The 22,691-nt window shown below is 45.9% G+C and overlaps 1 protein-coding gene across 4 annotated transcripts in view; it reads right to left on the bottom strand.

Moving 5' to 3' along the window:
- The window catches only part of RBM33 (RNA binding motif protein 33), a 667,388-nt gene that overhangs the window by 340,235 nt on the left and 304,462 nt on the right, over positions 1–22,691 (bottom strand). For all 4 annotated transcript variants that reach the window (XR_013601648.1, XR_013601647.1, XM_078663257.1 and 1 more), the window contains exon 10: positions 8,281–8,339. Coding sequence is in view for 2 of the 4 variants with exons in the window: in XM_078663257.1 (XP_078519383.1) it covers positions 8,281–8,339 (59 nt within the window). In the remaining 2 variants the exon portion in view is untranslated. The remainder of the gene's footprint in view (positions 1–8,280; positions 8,340–22,691) is intronic.

Raw genomic sequence — 22,691 nt, 5'->3', positions numbered from 1 at the left:
TGAAATGTTGTGGCGGTATCACTTTAAAACTGTTCCCTGGAAGGTGCAAAAAGACTGAGCCACCCAACTAAACTTGTGGAAATGATTGAAAGCAAGTACTCAACACCATCCTATTGAAGACAATCCATTTGGAGATTGTTTGATGGGTTAGATGTTCATAGCTACATTTAGAAAATATGTCAAGACACTGAATTAATTGTAAAGTGACTTATTATAAATGTTACTGAAAGTGGAAACAGTGCTTTAAACTTTTAGATGCAAAATCAGAAAACTTCTAAAATGGCTTCGACTGCAATAAAGATAGATGGCTCTGCGATTAATCCCGAGACCTTCATCTCGACCAGGCTTCGACTGCAATAAAGATAGATGGCTCTGCGATTAATCCTGAGACCTTCATCTCGACCAGGATCAATACCGTCACGGCTTCGCACATCCAGCGGCAAAGAGTTTGAGGGACCGTTCCCTCAAGGCCTTGGGATGCATTGCGGGCAGTCAAGGCAGGCCTTTGAGTTGTGGTCGTGCTTCAACCACCAGAGGCACATAAGATGCGGGTCTGTCACCAACATCTGTTGGTGACAGGCTCCGCAGCACTTGAAGACAGCTTTCCTAGTGGACATCCCTGCCACACTGGGAGAAAGATCTCAAAATAATTCGACAAAAAGTCAAAAAAAGGTCATTCAAAAAATTACTGGGGGTAGCTCTCTCCGGATCGGCGCTGAATGGCGTGGAAAGAAGAGAACAGACATCAGTGCGCTGGGGTGGTGCCTATATATGCACAGCGCACTTTCCTTTCGGCACAGATGCCGTCACGCGGAGCCAAACGACACCATCGACTGGTGCGCAGGGTTACAGCTCAGGAAAATTTCTGGAACCAGCCTGATGCCTGGGGTAATTTCTACGGTAAGGAATCTGCGGCTAGAAGTCTCTATCAGACTGCACCACCAGCTACATATTATACCCTTACCACTCTCCTGCTGAATACATTTGCTACACTTTGTGTGAAGCTAGGAATTTTCACAATCCGTATGACTTCAGTGATGTAACACTGATGTCAGCACCCCCGCTCGGAAAACTGTTTCAGCATTACTGGTGCAAAGGTGTTAAAGTATATCCTTGTGGCTAGTTTTAAAACACGCCCTTGCAATTATTATCAAGCAAGACTTCAGGTGAACCTACGCAATCACCCTACTTATGTAGGATTTTCCCACAAATTGAGAAAATGTATGTGGCCTTAAAACTAGTGCTGCTGACTTTGGATCTTGCAAACTAGGTTCAAATCAGGACGTTGGCTCTGGGCTGCACTTGACCTCCTGTCCTTAAAATGGAATGAATCTGACCTTAAGTAATGTAATCGGGTGCTCATGTAAAGTGCGCCAATGCTCTTGAGCACTGTTCGTGCTATATAAATGGATTTTCGTGAACAGATGCCACAGCCCAGAACCCCACTCTGAAAAGTAGTCTAGCTTAAGTGCAGTTCAACATCTGCCAACTTAAGGCTCAATATCTTGGCCACAGTCCGAAACACACATAGAAGGGCGCGTAAAGAGTATGATATTTTGGTATTTCACAGCACGTTAAAAGCATGTCTACTACTTCATTAAAAAATCGTCCCCGTATGATATCCATTAAAGCTAGGTCAGTTGCAAATGGCTGTTCTAAAACTTGGGTCGTAATTCTAAAATGTTTGGAAAGCACTACTCTAGTTCAAAACAAATTCACAGGCATTATTAATTTTTCACTATTCACAGAAACATGCACACTTTCACTGATACGCAAACACCTTTCACAGAGTGCAACACAGAGCATTTCATTTTTCCAAATTGGTTCAATTTTTTGGCTCAGATCTCTTTCTGTATCTACCCACTTAATGTTTGTACTAGCAAAAAAATAGAACGTCAAACCAATAACCGGTTTTAAACATATGTGGAAGTGACAAAATAAAATGAAAATATTGCCTGCATATTTGTAGGCAAGCACTCCTTCTACTCCAAACAGATCCAATAATACTGTGCTGCCTCTGCTGCAGATGGGAATTCAGTGATATGATTGAATTTGATAGTATGATAATGTATGGTAATTGTAGTTAATCAGAAGCCCACCAGCAAATGGAAGATGTTGGAGAAGATGTTACCTGCATTTTAAACTGCATTCCCTGTATGCCAGCCTGACATTATTTGACAGATGGAGCGATTCTTTTCTGCAACTGCTTGTTACTACTTATACATCTGATAAGACAAACTGTCCATCATTCTTTCACTATCTAAAGTGCCATAATTACAGCCTTTGCAGAGACGTTGGGAAAACACTTCCTTTTAAAACGAAAGCTGTTATCGATGCTTTCAGTACAAGCCCAGATTCAGATCGGAAAGGCTGCAATCGGGAAGAAATAGAATTTCATGCAGACCCAATTCAAACATAATTTGCATGGACAGTTATCCAAGAGAAGTCAATCACCATCACCTGGTATCCTGCTGCCTCTGAAATTAAAACAACATTCTCTGCACTGCTTGCGCTAATGCAGGATGCACCGATGATACAGCCAAACATGTTCATTTGCTTATCTTGTTTAAACACAGACGCAAAAATGAAATGCAAAGAACCTCTATATAACATCTTTATTCAACTCCTTCATTATTCTACAAAGAATAAGCAATAATGTTAAAATGTGCGGAAGAAAATAATGTCATTTGAAAAAATATTATCCGTTTCGTCGTATAAAACCACAAGTCTAAAAACGGAGAATTGGCCTATTAACACGAATCCCGACGTTCTTATATTAGAATTATTGGGGGAGGGGGTTGGTCACCAGCCATCCAATTAGATTAGATATCTCGGAATATGGATTCCAAGAAAAGTTAGGCAGATGTTCAGTCTTAACTATGGGAAGTTATTCTCAAAGATAAAAAAAGATTTTGAAACTTGCCGGTATAGATCGCCACCAATTCTGGAGCAAATTATCTTAATGATGGTGATTACATTCCACAATTACTTTTTTTATTGCAAAGTCTCCCAGGCTATTCATAGAAGGAAAAGTAAATGAGCATTATTTATTTATTTATTTTATTTGACAGGTTTTATATAGCGCTGGCTAGATCCGGAGGTATCAGAGGACTTTACAGGTGCCTAAACAAGTTTCCAAGCGTTGATCAAAAACACAGTATTACAAGGTTAACACCAGAACAAATAGTTATGGAAAAAGGTTCAACATAAATGTATAGATTGCATAAATATGTATATATATTTGATTTGACAATATCCATACAGCCAACACGTTTCGACTTAATGTCTTTTTCAAGGCTTATGTATTAGAGTGGTATACCAAAAGAAGTATGAGAAGAATGTCTTAATTGGACACACATGCTATGATGAGTTTAATCCCATAGTATTGGTCAATCGGCGAGTATAGTGGAAGGTAAGTATGGGGAAGCTATTACAGCAACCTGTGGGAGACAAACACTTCTAGTTCCTAGGCACAGTCTACAGAATGACCTACTTAATTTGTTTAAGAAACTTTCTTGGGCCATTGGACCATTACTATTCTGGCTGCCCTAAAAGCAAAAGTCCACACTATGTACTCTTTACATTACTGGTAGCAATACGTCAGGAGACAACCACACCATCAAGTGAGACGTAAAAAGGAGCAAGCAATGTTTGTTTTGTATCGGAGGGAACCAATGGGAGGGAGCTCATAACTGAAAAAGAGACTAGGGATACATAGTAACTAGTCCACATAAACTTATTGTTGACCTATTTACTGCCTCTTTCATATTCTCAACTTGGTAAAATACCACAGTAGTGGACTGTGAGAGGGTGGCTCACCATATACTATGTCAAAAAGAGGTATGGTATGTAGTGAGTGCAGTGGATCTCCAGAGGTTGTACAGAGGCTAAATAGACAGCACTAATGCTCTATTTTGTGGTAGTGTGGGCGAGCAGTAAGGCTTATCAGAGGACAGTGCAAATGCATTTGTTGAACACACCGTGGCAATAAATGACACACACACTCAATGAATAAATCCGAGACCGATTTGTAAAATTAGTACTTTGGTATTTTAAATAAAAATTCTTTTCAGGTTCAAAAGTGGACACAGTGCAATTTTCAGTCTATGCAATGTTAGCCTATGGGAGGAAACAATAATGCGGTTTTGCAGGTAAGTACACAATTTACAGTTCTAGTCTTCAGTTGTAGGTTCAGCAGAGGGCACGGTTCAGATAAGCACCAAAACTGCACCACCAGCTGCACAGGGGTGGCCGGGTGCAGAGGTCAAATCTGTAGTTAGGGCCTAATGTTAACCAATAGAGACTGGGGGTGCTTTAAGACACAATGCTTGCAGGTATTTAAAGAGGCTGCTGGGTTCAAGCTGCGGAGGCTTAGGCAAGCACAGATGGGGCCACAAGACAGCCCTAAACATACACCACCAGCAGCACTGGGGCGGCTGGGTGCAGGGTACAAACATAGTGCTGGGCACCCAATACAAGTGAATGGGGGAACTCTTTTGTGGAAACAGGCTGCAGGCGTCATACCAGAATCGGATGCTGCACAAAGAACACCAGCGACAGCAGAGGTAAGTTGGGATGCTGTGGGTCACAGGGCCACCATCAGTCGAGCTCTCCAAGGTCCAGGGGCTTCGAGTGCAGGTTTGTCCTTTGACGTCAGGTTTCTCTTTCGAAGCTGGTCACGGTTGGGGTGGGCCTTTGCATTCATACTGCAGGCATTGTCGCGGAGTCCAGGAGGGGCCAGCCAACCCTGGTCTTGAACTCAGTATCGGTGGGGAGCCTTTACTGGATCGGTCGGCGTCCTGGACACAGGTCAGAGGTATCAGATGCAGAGTGGTCAGGGATCGTGGTTCCGGAGGGCCCCAGAGTCCTTTGTCTTGGTTTCTTGGGGACAGGTCCGCTGTCCTCGAGAGTTCTTTTCTTTTTCAAAGGCAGGCAGTCCTCCCAAGGGTTTTGGAGGTCACTGACTGCTGGACAGGCGTCATTTTCTTGATAGGGTCTTTGAAGCTGCAGACAGGCTGGTAGGGCTGGCGAAAGTCAATATGTATCTTCAGTCTTCTCTGCACTGCGTCTTCTTCATCCTCGCTCTTCTTAGGCTGGTAGGAACTAGTTTCAGAGTCTGGAGGAGACTTCTAAATACTAGATTTAGGAGTGTTACAAGGAAGTAGTGGGTAGGGACCAATAGGTTCCTTACCTGGGGCGGCTACAGCCACTATTATGCCAACCTCCTGTGGGAGGAGGCATAGCCCTACCCCTGATTGGATAAGTCCCATCATCTGAGATGGTGGTCACTGAACAGTTTGCATGACTTCACCTCCTGCACCTGACGAGTGGAGTTAGAGAAGGGGGGGGGGGGTATTACAAAGGCAACAGGTCTCTGAAGCTTCCATCTCAAGCACTGTGCCGACCCAGGGAAGGAAGAGACCCCTCCTTGTACTCTCTATGGCTGCCCTGGCATTTACAATATCTAAGAATAGACTTAAATATTGTAGGGGTATATCTGCTTTTGCAGATATCCCCACACCGGTGATATAGTGCACCCTGCCTTAGGGATGTAAGACCTCTTAGAGGGGTGACTTACCTATACTTTAGTCAGTGCTTTATTGACATGGCACACAGGCAGTGTGCCATGTCAAGTTTGTCGTTTTCTACTTCACCAGGGCATGGTAGTGGCATGGCCTTGGTGAGGTGTGCACTACAATCAAAACATAATTTTTCAGAAAAATTAGGGGGGGGGAGGGACTAACCATGTTGCCTCATTGGTAGCAGCTCACCTCTGACCCCAGGGATGTCTGCCAAAACAAGAGTATGCTGTGGATCTCAAAATGCAGCTTACTCTCCCCACCATCATCCAGTACTCAGAATTACCCATGTCCCCTGGCTCTCTACACTCGGCCATAGAAGGATGCAAGCAATGCTGCTTCAGCTCGGTGTGTGCATCCTGCTGAGGGGGCATCGCAGATCCTTACAGAAGCCCCCCAACAGCAGCAGTACAGAGCCTGGTGAAGGTGAGACAGGCCAATAGCCGGGGACTCAAGGGAGTGCTCCGCGAGACCACTGCAAGGGTGTCATCATGCGTACTTCAATAAAGGAAACAGAACTGTGCTTCAATAGTAAACAACAATCATAGATGTGAAGCACCTCAAAATCCTAGGACCAGGTGCCACTGCACCTGCTGCACTATTGACAGATATCCCCTCTGTCTGATGCCAACAACTTTCTTCCAAGGATGGCACCAACAAAACCCAACTGTTTTAAACACTAGAGCCTCCTTCGGTTTTCATACACATGAATAAAGCAATTATAGAGGAAAGCACTTTCTGCAGTTTATATCAAGACACATCGAAGGTTGGACCATATTAGAAGAAGAACAAGTTATTTGCCTTTGATAACACCCTTACTGGTGAATACTCTCATCTAACTGCAGATTTCTCACCTTCTGAATTCCCCCAGGAGCCAGACTGGATCAAGAGCTTTACATTCGGTAAGTAACTTGTTCTGCTGATGAACTACTGCTACCTGCAGATTCCTCACCTCTAAAATCAATATCAAAGCAGTACCTCCTAAGTGGTGGGTCTGAGGTGCGGAACTTCACAGCTAGATATTCTGAAGTACCAAGCAGGCAAAATGAGCATCTCTGCCAACCTGCAAATCAAGACAGTAATGCCTAGCAAAGGTGTAAGGACCGACATTCATGTATCTGCCTAGCAGATGTCTGACCTGGACCCCTTCTCGATTAGGCCCTAGAGCAGGCCGCAGCTCTAGCAGAACGAGCTTGAAGGACCTCAGGAGGTTCCTTCTTAGCCAAGGCACAAAACCTTTTTAGGTACAGAACAATCCACCTGGATAGGGTCAGTTTCTGGACATCCTTCTGCTTTGTTAAGCACCAAGAAATGGGACCAGAATTGGATGACTGGTGCAAAATCATCGGCCTTTGAGTGCCAACTGTGGAAACCCTCCCTGGAGTGGGAGCGATAGGAGGGTGGGGGTAGACGCTAGGCTTTTTGTGTTTGCACCAAGACTTGTCCTTGGACTTCATCTTAGACTTACCCATGACTAGATTGGGACTGCAATTTGAAGCAGAAATAGGCCCTCGAATTTGAGTGTGACTTCTTTTGCTCGGCGACAGAGCTCTGTGTCCTGCTCCTTGACGGCCGCTGAATGCCTCAGGGAGCATTTGCCACATGGCTTTGAATCATGCTTGTATACGATACACCAAAGACAGATAGACATGTGTGTCTGTGATCGACATCTGCTTGTAGCAGGTTCAACACAGCACAGCTGGGCTTGAAGCCTGTGATTTTTGGGGGAGACATCCCTGGCACACTGTCAGCAATACTGCTTTGGATGTCAGTAAAACAAAGACATACATTTAAGAGTGGAGCTCTGGATCCACGTCGAAGGGGGTAGAAAAATAAGGAACTGACGTCAGCATGCGAGGATGGAAATTATTTACAGCTGTGTGCCATCCCTTCCGAATAAGGGGTGGAGTCGCCGTAAAGTCTGATGGCACCAACTATCAATTTATGGAAAACAATGCAGGAAATGTTTTCATTTCAGCCTAACACCTGGCAAATTCAAAGATGAGGAGAATCTGCGATCAGAAGTACCCATCAGAAACCACTTATTTCAGTAATATGCCAAAGTAATTTTCAAAAACGAAGTGTAAAATCTTAAATATGTCCTAAAGCATTTAAAGTCCCTCAGTCAGAGTTCACATTAGTGAAAGTAATATTGCAATTGAATGCAAACAAGTTAATGGTGAATTGCAGCATTGTCTGGGCACAGGTTCTGTAATAGCACCCTTAAGTAACGTGGAACTTAAATAATGTTTCTCAAGACACGTTGAATATTTTGGATATAAGAAAAGGTATTTAGCGTGCTGAAATCTTCATTGCCATAAAAAAAACTGTTACTTCGGAATGTTCTGTACTTGACCACGTTTCAATATTAAATGCAAACGGGGAAGAGAAAAAAAAATCAATGTTTGGACTGTAAAATGTTGTTAAATAGCAAAGGCTGCGCTTCTTAAGACAGATATGGCGATAACCCCCACTGACAATATTCTCTACGAATTTTTACATTTAGCCAGAATTAATTCTACAGTACAAAATTCACGGACATAAAACCTTTAACAAACATCTCTAACAGCAGAGTTAATTGTCAATATTTACAAATTCTTAAAATTGTACTTAGTAGGAACAGCCTTTATTTGCTATTCTAATATGCAATCACAAATGTATGCTTATCCATATCGCAGCAGAAGGAACAGCTGCTACTCACTGGAAATCTCTGAGGGACTGCAGCTGGTCTGGGTTGAGGTGGAGTTGGGAGCAGGGGAACTAGAACAAGGGAAACAGAAATGCCTATTAACGACACATTTTTCGAAAACAAGGAGGAAATTGTTCAAATTACATTTAAAGTAGCCTTTAACAATGTGGTGGGTGATTTATGTTCCACAGCCGAAATATTTCACTATGAAGCACAGAAAAAAAGAAGACAAGGATCCAACTTGGCTTGCAAATCACAGCAAACGTGAAATGAGTTTCTTTTCTCCCAGAAAATGAACAGCTATGCAGGAAAAAACATTCCTACAGTACCACTTCATTTGTTAAAAAAAAAGTATATCAACAACCATGTTTCAGAAGAGGATAGATGGGCATAACATGCAAAATCCACCACAAAGATATTTTACTGTAATGTGTTCCGCAAACCTGTCTCATTTAACAATATTCGGCGTTTTTCAGAAATATAATCAGTTTTTCAGCAGAGTGCAGTATGATACCCACACTGCAGCAAATCAGGAGCAAAATGTCACGTTCCACTCAGAATGTCGTCAATAAAAAATCAACAACTGAATCATCATGATATTTCGCATTCCTCACAAACATTCACCCCGGCCTACAGAAGACATCGTGTGAACTACTAAGAGTTCAATATTAGAAATGACTATGACGCTAACATCTTGCAAAGAATGTGGATAACGGAGACATTGCTTAAGCTCTTTATGAATCATTGCCACAAATTAGGTTGTGAAACGAAAAGCACAAGAGCTTAGGAATTCTCCAAAAAGTACAATTGTCCACATTAAATAACACACGGGGAGTCGGTAGCAACCATACCTTTGTGCGCCTAGAATTCCATCCCACAGATGCTGCCGCGGGCCTTTTCTTTCTGAACGTATTGAGCTTTTAAAGGACTTAAACCATGAACAAAGACAAGTGTTCTACAATCTGCCTTCCCAAATTCAGCAGGCTATTGAGCCACATGCAAATTACAGAATAGATTGCAAAACAGCTCCCAGCACGGGCTTACTAAATTAATGCAACATAGTTCTGTAGCATTTTCCCCTGGTATCGTGGTGAGGAAACAGTGAAGCACTGCGACCTTAGCTGACCCTCCTTCTTCCACAAACGTTAACCTACAAGAACAGTGATATCAGTTCCTGGATTCTACAACACAATATGCTGCCTTTCTTGCGCACTGCCACCTAGACGCAAATAGGGACAGGCAAGCAACTACCTGCCCTCAGAAGACCTATACACAGGAAAGGGAGTTATCGAGAGCGCATAAAAATGACTGTCCTTGCACAAACTCGAAGGAGTCGGGATCTCAACTTCCTGACAAATCACACATCTATGGTATAGGCGACCAGACGCATCCTCGCACAAAAATAGTTATGCATAATGATTTTGGGGTTACACAGTCTAACATGACAGTACCCCTATCTTTCATGAACAGCAGCTGGCACCTTTTCACTCAGAAACTGAGATGCTTGTGCAGCCTTTTCTACTTTTCTTTAAGGTCAGCATACAGGGTCATAATCTGGATACAGAGAAACACGTTACAGTACAGGAGGTAAACACAGATCTCTTTTCAGAGCTTTAACGTCTCAGTATTGAGGCTTCACCCCCACCGTGCTGAGCCTTTTGTTTAAATATTTGGGGCCCTGTGAGTTAAATTAAGCTTCAAAAGGTTTTTCTTCCACCATAGGTATCCAGTCCAAATTTGCGTCCTTTATTGTCCACATACTGGGAACCCTAAAAGTAACCAGGATTTGTGGAGTTTCCTAGAAGGAACCGGGATAACAGCCAAAACACAGCAATATTGTATTTTTTTCTTTAGAAAAATAGAGAAAAAATTGGCGTGCATCAAAGTGTTTTTTTCTCTTAAAATGACATCCACAAAATGTTTATTGAGCTAAGATTACCATCTACGCAGCGGTCTGGAACACGCAGAGCATTCTTCTTTAAATATTTGCTCTGGTTACTAGTGGCCTTTCTGCCCCACCCAAATTGCCCCTTTTGGGCCGGTGGTATGACCCAACGCAATTGTGCACTGCTACAATCCCTTTTTTAGGTCTCGCCCGAGACTATAGGGGCTTAAACAGACTTTAACTAACTGGCGATTTGATGCTGTGCCCGTGCGCTTTTAGGTCAATGCGCAAGCGCATTGACCTAAAATGCGCGTGCACAGCATCAAATCGCCAGCCATCTGTTCCCCAGCAGCTCTTCCCGCTCCGCCCCACAAGCTTCCCCCAGCGTGCGCTCTGCCTGAGCCGCACTCCTCCCACACCTTTGAAGTGAAGCTTAGCTTCACTTCAAAGGCCCCTGCTGCTTCACACTATTCACTCTCCTTCATCGCCGCTCTCCCCGCTCCGCCCCCTGCTGCGGCCGTGTCACATTTCTCCTCCCCCCTCCCCACAGCAATGCCCTCCGTCTTGTTTTTTTTTTTTTTGCTTGTTGTGTATTTGGCTTTTGTTTACAACAGGAAGAGCGCCTTCGCCAGGAGCTCGCTTTAACCAGGCCCTCAAACGTTGCTGCAAGGAATTGTCCTGGTTGTAAACCACACCGCATAGGGTGCTTTACGTTGTCACGGATTCTAGTAGACTTCTTACAACTCTCAATACAAAGATTAGTTGTGACGTTTAATGTGTGTAATCAGGCCGGTTTTCGCTGCAGCTGATGCCTAAACACAACAGCAGAATCACTTGCTCTCGGGAAGCGCTTTCCCCCTACCCTTCTTGGTGTTTCGGAGTTCACACAATGGCAACGGTGACGCCACTCTGTTTATAGCGCTCTCTCCCTGTGAAAAACATCACTCCCTTCCTTCTCCTTATGTGAACTGCTGTTGTCAGCAGTGTTTTGAGTACACCCCGTGTCCGATCGCACAGCCTGATTCACGATGTCAGGAAAAAATTATTCGAAATTTGCTTCTACAGTATTATTGCTATCTTTGAACCGAATTTAACTCTCAATACAAAGATTAGTTGTGACGTTTAATGTGTGTAATCAGGCCGGTTTTCGCTGCAGCTGAAGCCTAAAAACAACAGCAGAATCACTTGCTCTCGGGAAGCGCTTTCCCCCTACCCTTCTTGGTGTTTCGGAGTTCACACTATGGCAACGGTGACGCCATTCTGTTTATAGCGCTCTCTCCCTGTGAAAAACATCACTCCCTTCCTTCTCCTTATGTGAACTGCTGTTGCCAGCAGTGTTTTGAGTACACCCCTTGTCCGATCGCACAGCCTGATTCACGATGTCAGGAAAAATAATTCGAAATTTGCTTCTACAGTATTATTGCTATCTTTGAACCGAATTTCAGGCCAATTTCTATCTTTGAACCGGATTTCAGGCCATGGGTAATTACACAGGCTGGCACTCTTGGCTCACGCGCACTACTCATAGGAGCTAATTCAGGAAGCCATTTTCACGAATACCTGAAATACTGGAGAGGGGTTGGCTTAACGGCTAGGGCGCTCAACCTCGGACCTGGAGAATCTGGGTTCGAGTCTCGGTAACGACGCCAAAACCTTCTGTGATTCTGGGCAAATCACTTATTCTCCCCGTGCCTACAAAAAATGAATGTGTCCTCATGTAACGTAACTGGTGCTATGTAAAGCGCTCTGATACCCGATTCGGTTCGGGTCTAGTTCCCGCTATATAAAACTCTGCAAAAAAAACAAAAAAAACAAAACTTCTACATGAGTACTACCTCTAACACTCAAAGAAATCTGGTGAACTGGCCCCTAAATGTTCAAGTCCCTATTAGTAAAAGTGCACAGATGACAAACACGTTTCTGTTTATAATCCTTGTATATTAATATTCCTTGTTTGCTTCTCCCATCCCAACGCTTCCAAAGCACCTGGGATTTTCTTTACTGCCCTAACAAGATGTGTGCGCGCGCAATACGTTAACATTATTTGTAAATGCCTACAACGCAATCACATGTTTTTACATTAAAGTCAGTCCAATTGGTTTTGCCGACATTTGTCTCAAAAGAAATCAGTATTTCTCAACACTATGTTTTTTTCACAAAACCGTAGCTTTCATTTTGCTAAGCAATAGATATACTTGTGTCCATGAATGCTCAAATACTGCCTGTAACTGGTGTGCCAACCTCAGTTTGATAAAAGTCAGGACTTTAGCGATAATTGGGCATTCATCCTAATGTTAGCAAAATGGTCACGTAAATACAAAACATGTTGCATTAGAAATGCTATAGGTGTCACATTTGCAAAAGTTATAACTATTGGCATTGTAAATGACAAAACTATTAATTTTGCTATTTTCAAAAACAACACATAAATTAAAAAAAAACATTTACAAGACCAATAGCTCCAACTTATATAATACGAGACCTATTGCATTTCCAATGCTTGTTCTTATACTATATCCTTGGTTGTCTACCAGAATGTAGGAAGCTAGCTTTTTATTTAGTGTCCCAAAAAGAGGTACACTATGTAGAAAATCCAGACAAGCCATACTGACTGAAAGGATATAAATGTATTGGTCTCAATGCGATTGTCACACAGTTCACTTCACAAAATACTCTAACTTCAGTTACAGAAAAAATAAGCACTGGCATAGCCAATTGGCCTCATCCTTTGGACCTTATACGTGTTTAGCCATGCAGCACATTATCCTGTGTGCAGTGCCTCCAGGGACTGAAGAGTTCTACAATTACTACACGCTGGATTATGCAGTCTGATTTAGGAATATATGCTTGCCTCAAGAAACATTTATTGACACATTCACCATACTCTCCACCAATGCACTGAACTCTGAAATCTCACATTTACAACCAGTGCACTGCAGTCAGACATGTCACAGGCATCACTGTGTACTGTACTTAGAGATGTCTTGCTTTCAGAAATGTAACAAGCACGAACAACCTGCCATAATGTGAAAAATTACAAATCCTAAAACAAATGTCTTGCTATAGCAAATGCCATAGGGGACATGACAAGATGGCCGACACATTAAACGCTCTCTGCTGGCATCTGCTTTACATGTTTAGGAAGCCTTGGGCAGTATGTAGGCCCGTCGAGTTACATGGCATGTACGGAAGTCCCAAACAGTAGTTACTTAGAATGCATTGAAGCCATGGGGAATAAGGTTTAAAAATATTTTCATGCACATATATTCACCTCCCTCCCGTAGCAAAGCAATACCCCTAACATTTGGAAAGATACACAACGTGAAAGGCTAATGAAGTTATAATTCAATGGGTTTGAAAAATGTGAATACCTTATATGCACACACTGGCTGAATTGTTAAATAAAAAAAACGTGTCAGGTTAGGGTGACGAAACGGTCCGCATGCAGTTTGTGTGCTCATAGTGAGTTTAAGGGCAGACTGTTTTATTGTACCTTAACTGTGTACTAATTTCTAAAAATAAGATGGTCCAATGGTTATTTATGCATTTGTATGGTAAAGAGGGTGTATTTGGTTATGTTATTAAATACCAGCCTTGCTTCTGGAACATTCCCCATCTTTTAACAGAGAAGTAGGCCTTAAAATATGCATCTGATAAAAAAAAGTGTATCCTGGATGCTGCATTTGTGTTGATTGTTGTTAACAAGACAGTATCTCTTTTTATTGCAACTGAGTTTGTATATGGTTGTGTGTGACTGAAACACTGCGTGTTTTTTTTGCTATGCTTTTTAGTAATATGCTTGTGCAGCATATCACGGAGAAGGTGCTTGTGACTTTGTTGCTATGTATTTATATCGTAAATGTCGCACTCGGGGAAATGAGACAGGCTCCCAGCATGCAAGCTGTTTAGTAAGGGCTGGCACCTTATTGTCTTGGCAGTGAAAAGGGTGCAACAAAAGGTTGGGCCATAGACCGATGGAAGCCCTTTTAAAGGTTTATAACAGTAAATGTTTTTCTGTGGCACTGTATGGCGCACCTCTATGGGTCTAAGAATCTAACACTAACTACTGTTTCTTACAAATATATCGTTACCGAAGGTAAGTAACTTGTGCATCTGAAAGAAACAGGTTAGTGTTAGATTCCTAACCTTACAATACATACCCCAGCAATACCAACCCCGGTGGTGGGTCTGCGAACCAAGATCACATCAGAATGTCCTGGAGAACGGAACGGCCGAAAAAGCCATCTCTCCGGACTTGGCTGTTCAGGCAGTAGGGCTTAGCAAACGTGTGCAGCAAGGCCCACGTAGCTGCCTGACAGTTGTCCTGCAAGGGGACTCCCTGACCTAGGGCAGTAGTAGTCGCCTTGCCGCACAGGAGGCTCCTTTTTCGCCAAGGAGTAACAGACCTTGATGCACAAAACGACCCACCAAGAGATGGTCTGCTTGTGCACCGCCCGTCCCTTCTTAGCGCCCACGTAACCAACAAAGAGATGGTCGTCCACCCGGTACTGGCGTGTGCGGTCTAGATAGAAGGAGAGCGCACGTTTTGGGTCCAGACGGTGGAGCCTCTCTTCCTCTTTCGAGGGAGGCGAAAAGAAGGTGGGCAAGGTGATGGACTGCCCGATTTGTAAAGGCTGTAACCACCTTGGGCAGGAAAGAAGGATGAGTCCTCAGAACAACCGTGTCCGGATGGACAGAGAGGAAAGGAGGCTTAGAAGACAGAGCCTGGAGCTCACTCACTCTCCTGGCAGAGGTGATGGCAACCAGGAATGCAGTTTTAAGAGTCAGAAGACGAAGAGGACAGTTATGAAGTGGCTCAAAGGGAGCGCACATCAGATAAGTCAGTACAAGGTTTAAGTCCCACTGAGGCATCACAAAGGGAACAGGAGGAAACATGTGTGTGATGCCTTTCAAGAATCTATTTACAACAGGGGACTTGAAAAGAGAAGGCTGATCAGGAAGCCTTAAGAAGGCTGAAATGGCCGAGAGATAGCCTTTGATAATGCCCAGAGCAGAGCCCTGCTGGGCAAGAGAAAGAAGTTAGAGGAGAACCTCTGATCTCAATTTCCACAGCCACAAAGGCTGTGGAAATTGGATCCACAGCCTTTGCTGTGCACCATGCCACAAATTTGCTCCACCTGCAGGAGTATACCGTTTTTGTGGAGGGACGCCTGGCTGCCAGAATCACCGCTCAATCTCCACGCATGTAGGTGGAGACTGGACAGGTTCGGGTGGAGGACCGTCCCCTGCTGCTGCGACAGAAGGTTCTCCTGAAGAGGCAGACAAATTAGGGGATCTACTGATATGCTGAGTAGCTCGGGATACCAGTATCTTCGTGCCCGGTCCGGAGCCACAAGGATGACTTGGGCCCGGTCTCGCCTGTTCTTCTTCAGCACTCTGGGTAGAAGTGGTATAGGCGAAAAGGCGCACAACAGACCGCAGCTCCACTCGAGACGAAAAGCGTCTCCGAGCGAGTGCCGCCTTGGAAATTCCAACACGCAGAACTGATGACATTGCGCATTCTCTTCGGTGGCAAATAGATCTAACCAAGGCTGTCCCCACTGCTGAAAGAGACCTTGCGCCACATCCGAGTTCAGATACCATTCGTGATCCATCAAGCACCGCCGGCTGAATTAGTCCGCTCTGGCATTCAGGGAACCTGCCCGGTGTTGAACCACCAGGGTGTCGCCCTAGAGTTCCAGCCATGCCCAGAGGCGCAGAACCTCCAGCCAAAGGGTCCACGACTCCACCCCGCCCTGTTTGTTGCAGTACCACATGGCGGTGGTGTTGTCCGTGAACACCTGCACTACACTTCCCCGGACACAGGGAAGGAATGCCTTCAGTGCAAGTTGGACCGCCCGCAGCTCCAGAAGGTTGATGTGGAGCAGGAACTCCGCCGGAGCAGAGAGGCCTCTGATCTCCACCTCTCATCCCAGGAGGGACACATCCCTCACAACTACTTGCTCCGGTTGGGGAAGGGAGAGGGATCTGCCGCTGACCCAATCGCGGTCCATGAGCCACCACTGCAACTGTCTCGCAGTGCCCTCCTAGATCAGGACGTGGTCGGACAGGTTGCCCTGATGCTGTGCCCACTGAAAATTCAGGTCCCACTGCAGAGCCCGCATCCGCCACCTGGCGTGATGCACCAGCAAGATGAAGGAGGCCATCAGCCCCAGGAGCCGCAGTGTCAACCTGACCGAGACTCGGGATTAAGGCTGAAAGATCGGAATCGGAGGCTGAATATCCCGAACCCGCTGCTCGGGAGGATAAACCCGAAACTGCGCTGAGTCCAGAACCGCTCCGATGAAAAGGAGCCTCTGAGAGGGGCACAGGTGTAACTTCGGCACGTTGATTGTAAACCTCAATGAGTGCAGGAGATCGGCCGTAGTCTGGAGGTGGGAGACGACTGTCTGGGGCGAGCCCGCCTTCAACAAGCAGTCATCGAGGTAGGGAAAGACTGACACCCCTGACCTGCGCAGATGAGCTGCGACCACAGCCATCACTTTCGTGAACACCCAAGGGGCACTGTAAACTGAAAATGCGTGCTGCCTACCGTGAACCGCAGGTAGCGCCGGTGGGCCAGCAGGACGGGGATGTGGAAATATGCGTCCTGCAAGTCCAACGCTACCATCCAGTCTCCAGGGTCTAGGGCTGCCAGGACCTGAGCAAAGTCAGCATCTTGAACTTCTCCTTCCGAAGGGGAGGGAGTAGCCCCTCCGGACGATTTGCAGCACCCATCTGTCCGAAATGATGGTACGCCAGTGGAGGAGGTGATGGCGGACCCTGCCCCCCACTGGTGCTGAATGGGCCTGCAAGGTCGGACTAGGAAGGCTTTGAGGCAGATGCTGCGGGAGTGGATGTGGACTGACCTTGCTGTTGTCCCCTGGCACTGCCACGGCGGTACCATGTCCGCAACCACGTTGAGGTTGGTTATGTGGCCTGTGGCTGGCTGGACGTGTGAGGGCGCCCCTTCCTTAGCCACGAAAGAAGAGAAAAGCAGAAGTCTGCTGGTGCTGGCCCGACAGGCCCAAGTACTTGGCTTTAGCCCTGGAGTCCTTGAAACGCTCAAGCGCACTGTCTGCTTTGTCGCCAAAAAGGCGAAGGCCATGGAAGGGCATGTCCATGAGCGTGGCCTGGACATCCCCCGAAAAATTGGCGGACCTCAGTCAGGCGTCGCGGCGGACCGCAACTGTCGTAGAAATCGCCCTGCCCTGCGTTCCCGTGGAATCGAGTCCACACCTGATCGAATAACGTGCTGCATCCTGCCCCTCAGCAAGGGCTTGTGCGAGCCGTGCCGGGGCCTCCTCCGTACACTGGGGAAGCACGTCAGCAACCGTGTCCCACAAGGAGTGGGTGTAACGGCCCAAAAGGCAAGCAGTGTTGATAGACCGCAACCCCAAACTCAATGAGGAGAACAGTTTCTTCCCAAACTGGTCAAACATTTTGGATGCCCCATCCGGGGGAGCGGTCGGGAACGCGGTCTGGGATGTAGAGGCCTGGATCACCAGGCTCTCAGGGGTGGGGTGCACGGACAGGAAGCTGGGGTCGCCCTGGGCTGGGCGGTGGTGTCGGGCCACGTTCCGATCCACAGGGGGCACTGTGGAGGGCTTGGACCAAGTGGCCATCAGAACGGCAGCAGAGGCTCCGAAGAGCTTACTGGCGGCTGAAGCACCTCGGTGAGGAGGTTAGTCCTCACGGCCGCGGCAGGGAGCTCAAGAGCCAATGCCTTGGCCGCCCTGCGCAACACTACACCATAGGTAGCACCCTCCTCCGTAGCCACGGAGGGAGGAGAGATGAATCCAGTGTCAGGCGATGTATCTAGACCACTGGCCTCCCCCAGCTCATCTGCCAGTCCTGGCTCAACTGGCACTGTTGCGCCAGAGGGTCCTCAGACCCCTCCCAGTCCTCCCCCTCATCCGTGTCCTGATAAACAGGCAGGAATGACAGAGCCGGGTAGTAGGTGAAGGCCTCACCCATCGACGCCTGAGACGGCACCGCTTCGCCGGACCCGGACTGAAACGGGAGACGGCGTCCGAAGACTGTGCCGGGAGTGACGCCAACGGGATCGGCGCCAGCGGAGGAGTTGTGAGGTCAACTTGCGTCGACCAGGATCACGCCTGGATCCCTCGGGCCCTGTGGCTTCGGGACCGAAGTCGACGACGGCACCAGAGCCGAAGCACCCGACGGCACTGGGGCCAAAGCCGCCAGCCCGCCAGGGCCACTAGTCGGGTCCGCGGGGCCCGATGGCGCACCGACAGGCCTCGACGGAGTGAAGTGAGTCCTCATGGCCACGAGGAAATCACGCATCTCCTCTGGCGTCGCATGCAGCCCAGGGACCGGAGGGTATGGGGCCAGATGAGACGCCCGCGGCTCCGGCGGTGTCGCCCGAACCCCCAGCCATGTCGCGCGAGCGGCGAGGGGAGTTGGAAGAGCGATGTCGCCTGTTCGACTTCTTTTTAGAGTGCCTCAACTTACCGGAGGACTTGGAGCCCGACTAGCGGCGACGACTGTGGCTCCGCGACCGGTCCTTCGACTTCCTCCTCGACCGGGACCTTGAGCGGCGCGGAGCTGACTGCCGGATCTCTAGTAGCTTACGGGACCGCTCCCACCTAGCTTTCGAGGTCAATGCCCGGCAGTCTGGGCACGACTTGTCGTCGTGGTCAGCCCCAAGGCAGTAGAGACACCGGCGGTGTGGGTCGGTCACTGACATCAGGCGGTGACAGGCGTCGCACAGCTTGAAGCCAGGCATCCCTACGGCACCAGGAGTCGAAGTCGACTCAAAAAGAGATCCAAAACAGATCAAAAAAGTTAGTAAAAAAATGACTAGAAGTACTGCTTCCCGGCTCTTTCCGGATCAGCGCGCGAGGGCGGCGTCTAAGTACTTCGACGACATGATCACGACGCAGACGACGGAAGCGGTGCCGCAGACGACGCCTACCGACGCGCAGGGGTACTGCTGACGAAAACTTTCCAGATCCAGTCTGACACCTGGGGATATTCTAAGGTAAGGAATCTAACCTGTTTCTTTCAGAATTTGTAAATAAATAGCAAGTGAATAATCTCAATTTAAGCTTTAGCCAGAAAATCAATAAAGAGCATAGATTTGGATATTTGTCTCATGGTAATTGAGGGGCAACTGGTAACCAAATTATACAGGAAGGAAACCACTGGTAACGAAATGGTTACTTAACAGTAGGAGTAGTTTTGCAGCTTGAAGAGTTTTCTGGATTCACGTGCTTTGCATTTATTCCACCATCTAGTGATCGGATCCAGAATAGTATTTTCTTTTGCTTGGGGCGTCCTTGACCACCATTTGGTGCTAGGTCCATCCCTTGTGTGACGTCAGGCGGTGCCTCAGTAGTAGTTGTGCGTGGTAGCCATCTTCGGATTATTTTTCCCCCTTTTTTCTCTAAGGAATGTCTTAAATCCTGTTGTCTCTTGATGTTAGTGCTCTGTTTTCTGCAATATTTTGTCCCACCTGTTAGCATTCCTCCTCTGAGGGCAGGTGGGTAAGTCGCATGTGAATCCAGAAAACTCTTCAAGCTGTAAATCTACTTCTAATTGTAAGTAACCATTTTGTTTTGCAGCATGAATCCTGCTTCTGGATTCACATGCTGTGCATGAGATTATGCAGCGGTTTACCCCTCGTTGGAGTGGTTGTGGTAAGATGAGGGAGACTTTGCGAACAGGTGTACAAGTACCTTTTGTCACACTTGAGCTTCCTTAGTCATCTGTATAGCCACACAGTAATGTTTGTTGAATGTTTGTGGGGATGCCATGTTGCCGCAGCACATATAGGGTATTTTGGCTCGTTGGCCATGAAGCCCAGGGCTGCCCCCTTTTTCCTTGTGAAGTGGCCCTTTGGCCATGTTTTTAGAGCTTTTCCTGCTGAGGCATAGCATACTTGAATTGCCTCTGCAATCCAATGTGCAACAGTCCTCTTTGTCACGGGTGCTCCCTTGTTGGACCTCGAGTGAGAGACGAACAATTGATTGCCTTTACAGAGTTGTTTTGTTTCTTCTAAATAGTATAGTGAAGCCCTTCTTACGTCCAGGGTATGAAGACTTCTTTCAAGTCTTGTTTGCGGGTTTAAGAAGAAAACTGCTAGCTGTATGCTTCGGTTCATGTGGAATTTGCTTACTACCTTAATGTTAATGTTGTTATGTAGTGTAGTTCCTATTATCCCAATAGGCTCTGCGCATTGGAATAATATCTTCAATAGTATAGACCTAGGGCAGAGGTTAACTAGGTCTTCTACCGACGATATTAGACTTAAAGTTTTGTGTTTGCCAGCTAGCTCAGAGTTCACTAGAAACTTTCTTGAATAGGCAAGGAGGATTTTAACCTCCCTGGATAGACAAGAAGGGATTTAGTTTCTGACAACCATAGAACATGACAACTTTGCTCTCCCCTAATCAAGAGTGTATCTCTAGAGTCGTGTGAAAACAATAGACAACTTATTTTACTCAGTCAGTACGTGCATTCTTAGTTTCACCAGTTTGTAGAGAAATAAGAGATGGGCGTGGTTCAATAAAAGATGTTATTTATTGATCAGTCTCTTTTCTCATACAAGAGAAATGAATCGCTATTATTGCAATACTTGTAGTTAAGTAAAGTGCATACAGTAGAGACAGAATTATAAAATAATACTGTAAAAGCATTGATATGGTTTCTGAGCCATATGATACTTTAAAATGGATAAAATAGATACATACATATATACATTTGACTAATCATCTAACCACGCCTACCCCAGTGTACCTGACCTAAGCCTAATACGTGGGCGGGAGTAGATAAGTAGCAGTTTAAGTTAAGTTTGTTTTGCCAAGGGACTGATTCGAGAATTCTCTGCAAGGGGTTATTCAGTTCTGTACCTGAGATCTAGAGTGATGGAGGGCTGGTATCTCTTATCCCAGGTCTTGATATTCCAGCTGCCTGCGAGGGCTGCTTGGAAGCGCCGGAGCTGGATTTCTCGGCAGGAGAAAGGTAGCGTCTCGTTCTCAGCGCGTCAGGAAGGCGGGGCAGCGTCTGTGGGCTTCGCTCTCTGCTGGGCTCCTCAGCACGTCTCGCTGCTCCGATCTCGTCACCACCGCATGTGTTTGCTTAAGGCAATGTCGGTAATATTTATACCTGAAAGGTGCCGAGATTGACGTAAGGATGGACATATATACGTCAATAAGGATGTCATATGAACGGGCTCGTTCGCACATTCTTTGCTGAAGTTCTCGGTGAAATCAAAACAATGGCTATGGGAATTTCCCAGGTCGCTGTAGGTTTGATTTGTTTTGAGAACTCCGTATGCCTTATCAGGGGCTGGAGGAATATCGCTTTTCTAATTAGATGGCATGCGTTATGACCTAATCAGATAACGCGCTTCTGTGCCGTGGTGTGGCTTAATCAGGTAACGGTTTTTGCACCGTTGGATGACTGCTAGTTAATTATTAACCAAACCAGGGTCAGGAATAGGGGAATCGATACAGTACCTATAGGAATACATCACACCCACTCCACGTAGACTATGTCCATATTTACAAATCTAGGCATAGTGAATATCAGTAGCGTTTGTGTATACCGTACCACCCCAAAATACATTTATATGCATTCCGAAAATTGGATTTTATAAAATATACGAAACACAATCACATGTACTGTCACGTATACTATAAGCACAAGCAGTCTAATAATGCTACTCATATGTTAAAAATTCAGCATAATCTAAATGCGAAAACCACACATGAAATGGCTCTTAATACAGAAAAAAAAAGTGCGAGACCATTTAATCACAATCATAAATTTATGTATAACAGTGCTAGCATAGCGAATGTCTTGTGACTACCTAAAAATAGAAATTTAGTTCTCTAAGAATAACGTCTACTTTAAGCAGAAGATAAGTGTCCCAAAAATCGTAAATATTGTCAAATTGGGGAAAAAGTTCTTGCAGTCTGAAAAAAAATTGTGAGAAAAAAAAATGTTCATATCGCTTTTCTTCAAAAAGTTGAAGGCCAAATTCAGCATGTAGGGAACTCCAAGTGCTAGTTTGCTCAAAGTTATTCCTGCTGCTCTGGTGAAAACATCATATTATTTAGACTGTTGAAAAAACTGTCAACAGCTTCTTGCGTAAGTTCCACTAATTCGGAAAAGGTTGTTACCATGCATTCATGAGCCTGAGCATGTTTGCCTCCATTGATGTTTGGATCAGCATAGCTGACTGAAGGTTGTACCTGATCGATGCTGCTTTCATCTTGTACTTCACTACCCCTCAATCGTAGTGGTGAAGACTCCACGAATGCCGTCATCAGGATTGGTAGCCGCTGTGGACAGCACAATGCATGAGCCGTTACCGGACCCAACAAGGTATCTGCGTCCATTGGCACATCCGATTGTAGTGCCAGACAGGTGTCCAACACGCATTCTTCGCCGCATAGCAAGCACCTTAATACAGGCATAACACAACTTTGCCACATTGGTCTAAATGAAAGAAACCAAGTCATGTTCAGGTCTCTGAGCCGGGATAGTCCAAGGATTTTAGTTACCCGGT

The sequence above is a fragment of the Lissotriton helveticus genome, chromosome 10, assembly GCF_964261635.1.
Source record: "Lissotriton helveticus chromosome 10, aLisHel1.1, whole genome shotgun sequence".
Taxonomy (NCBI): Eukaryota; Metazoa; Chordata; class Amphibia; order Caudata; family Salamandridae; genus Lissotriton; species Lissotriton helveticus.
This window is presented reverse-complemented; position numbering and strand designations above follow the sequence as displayed.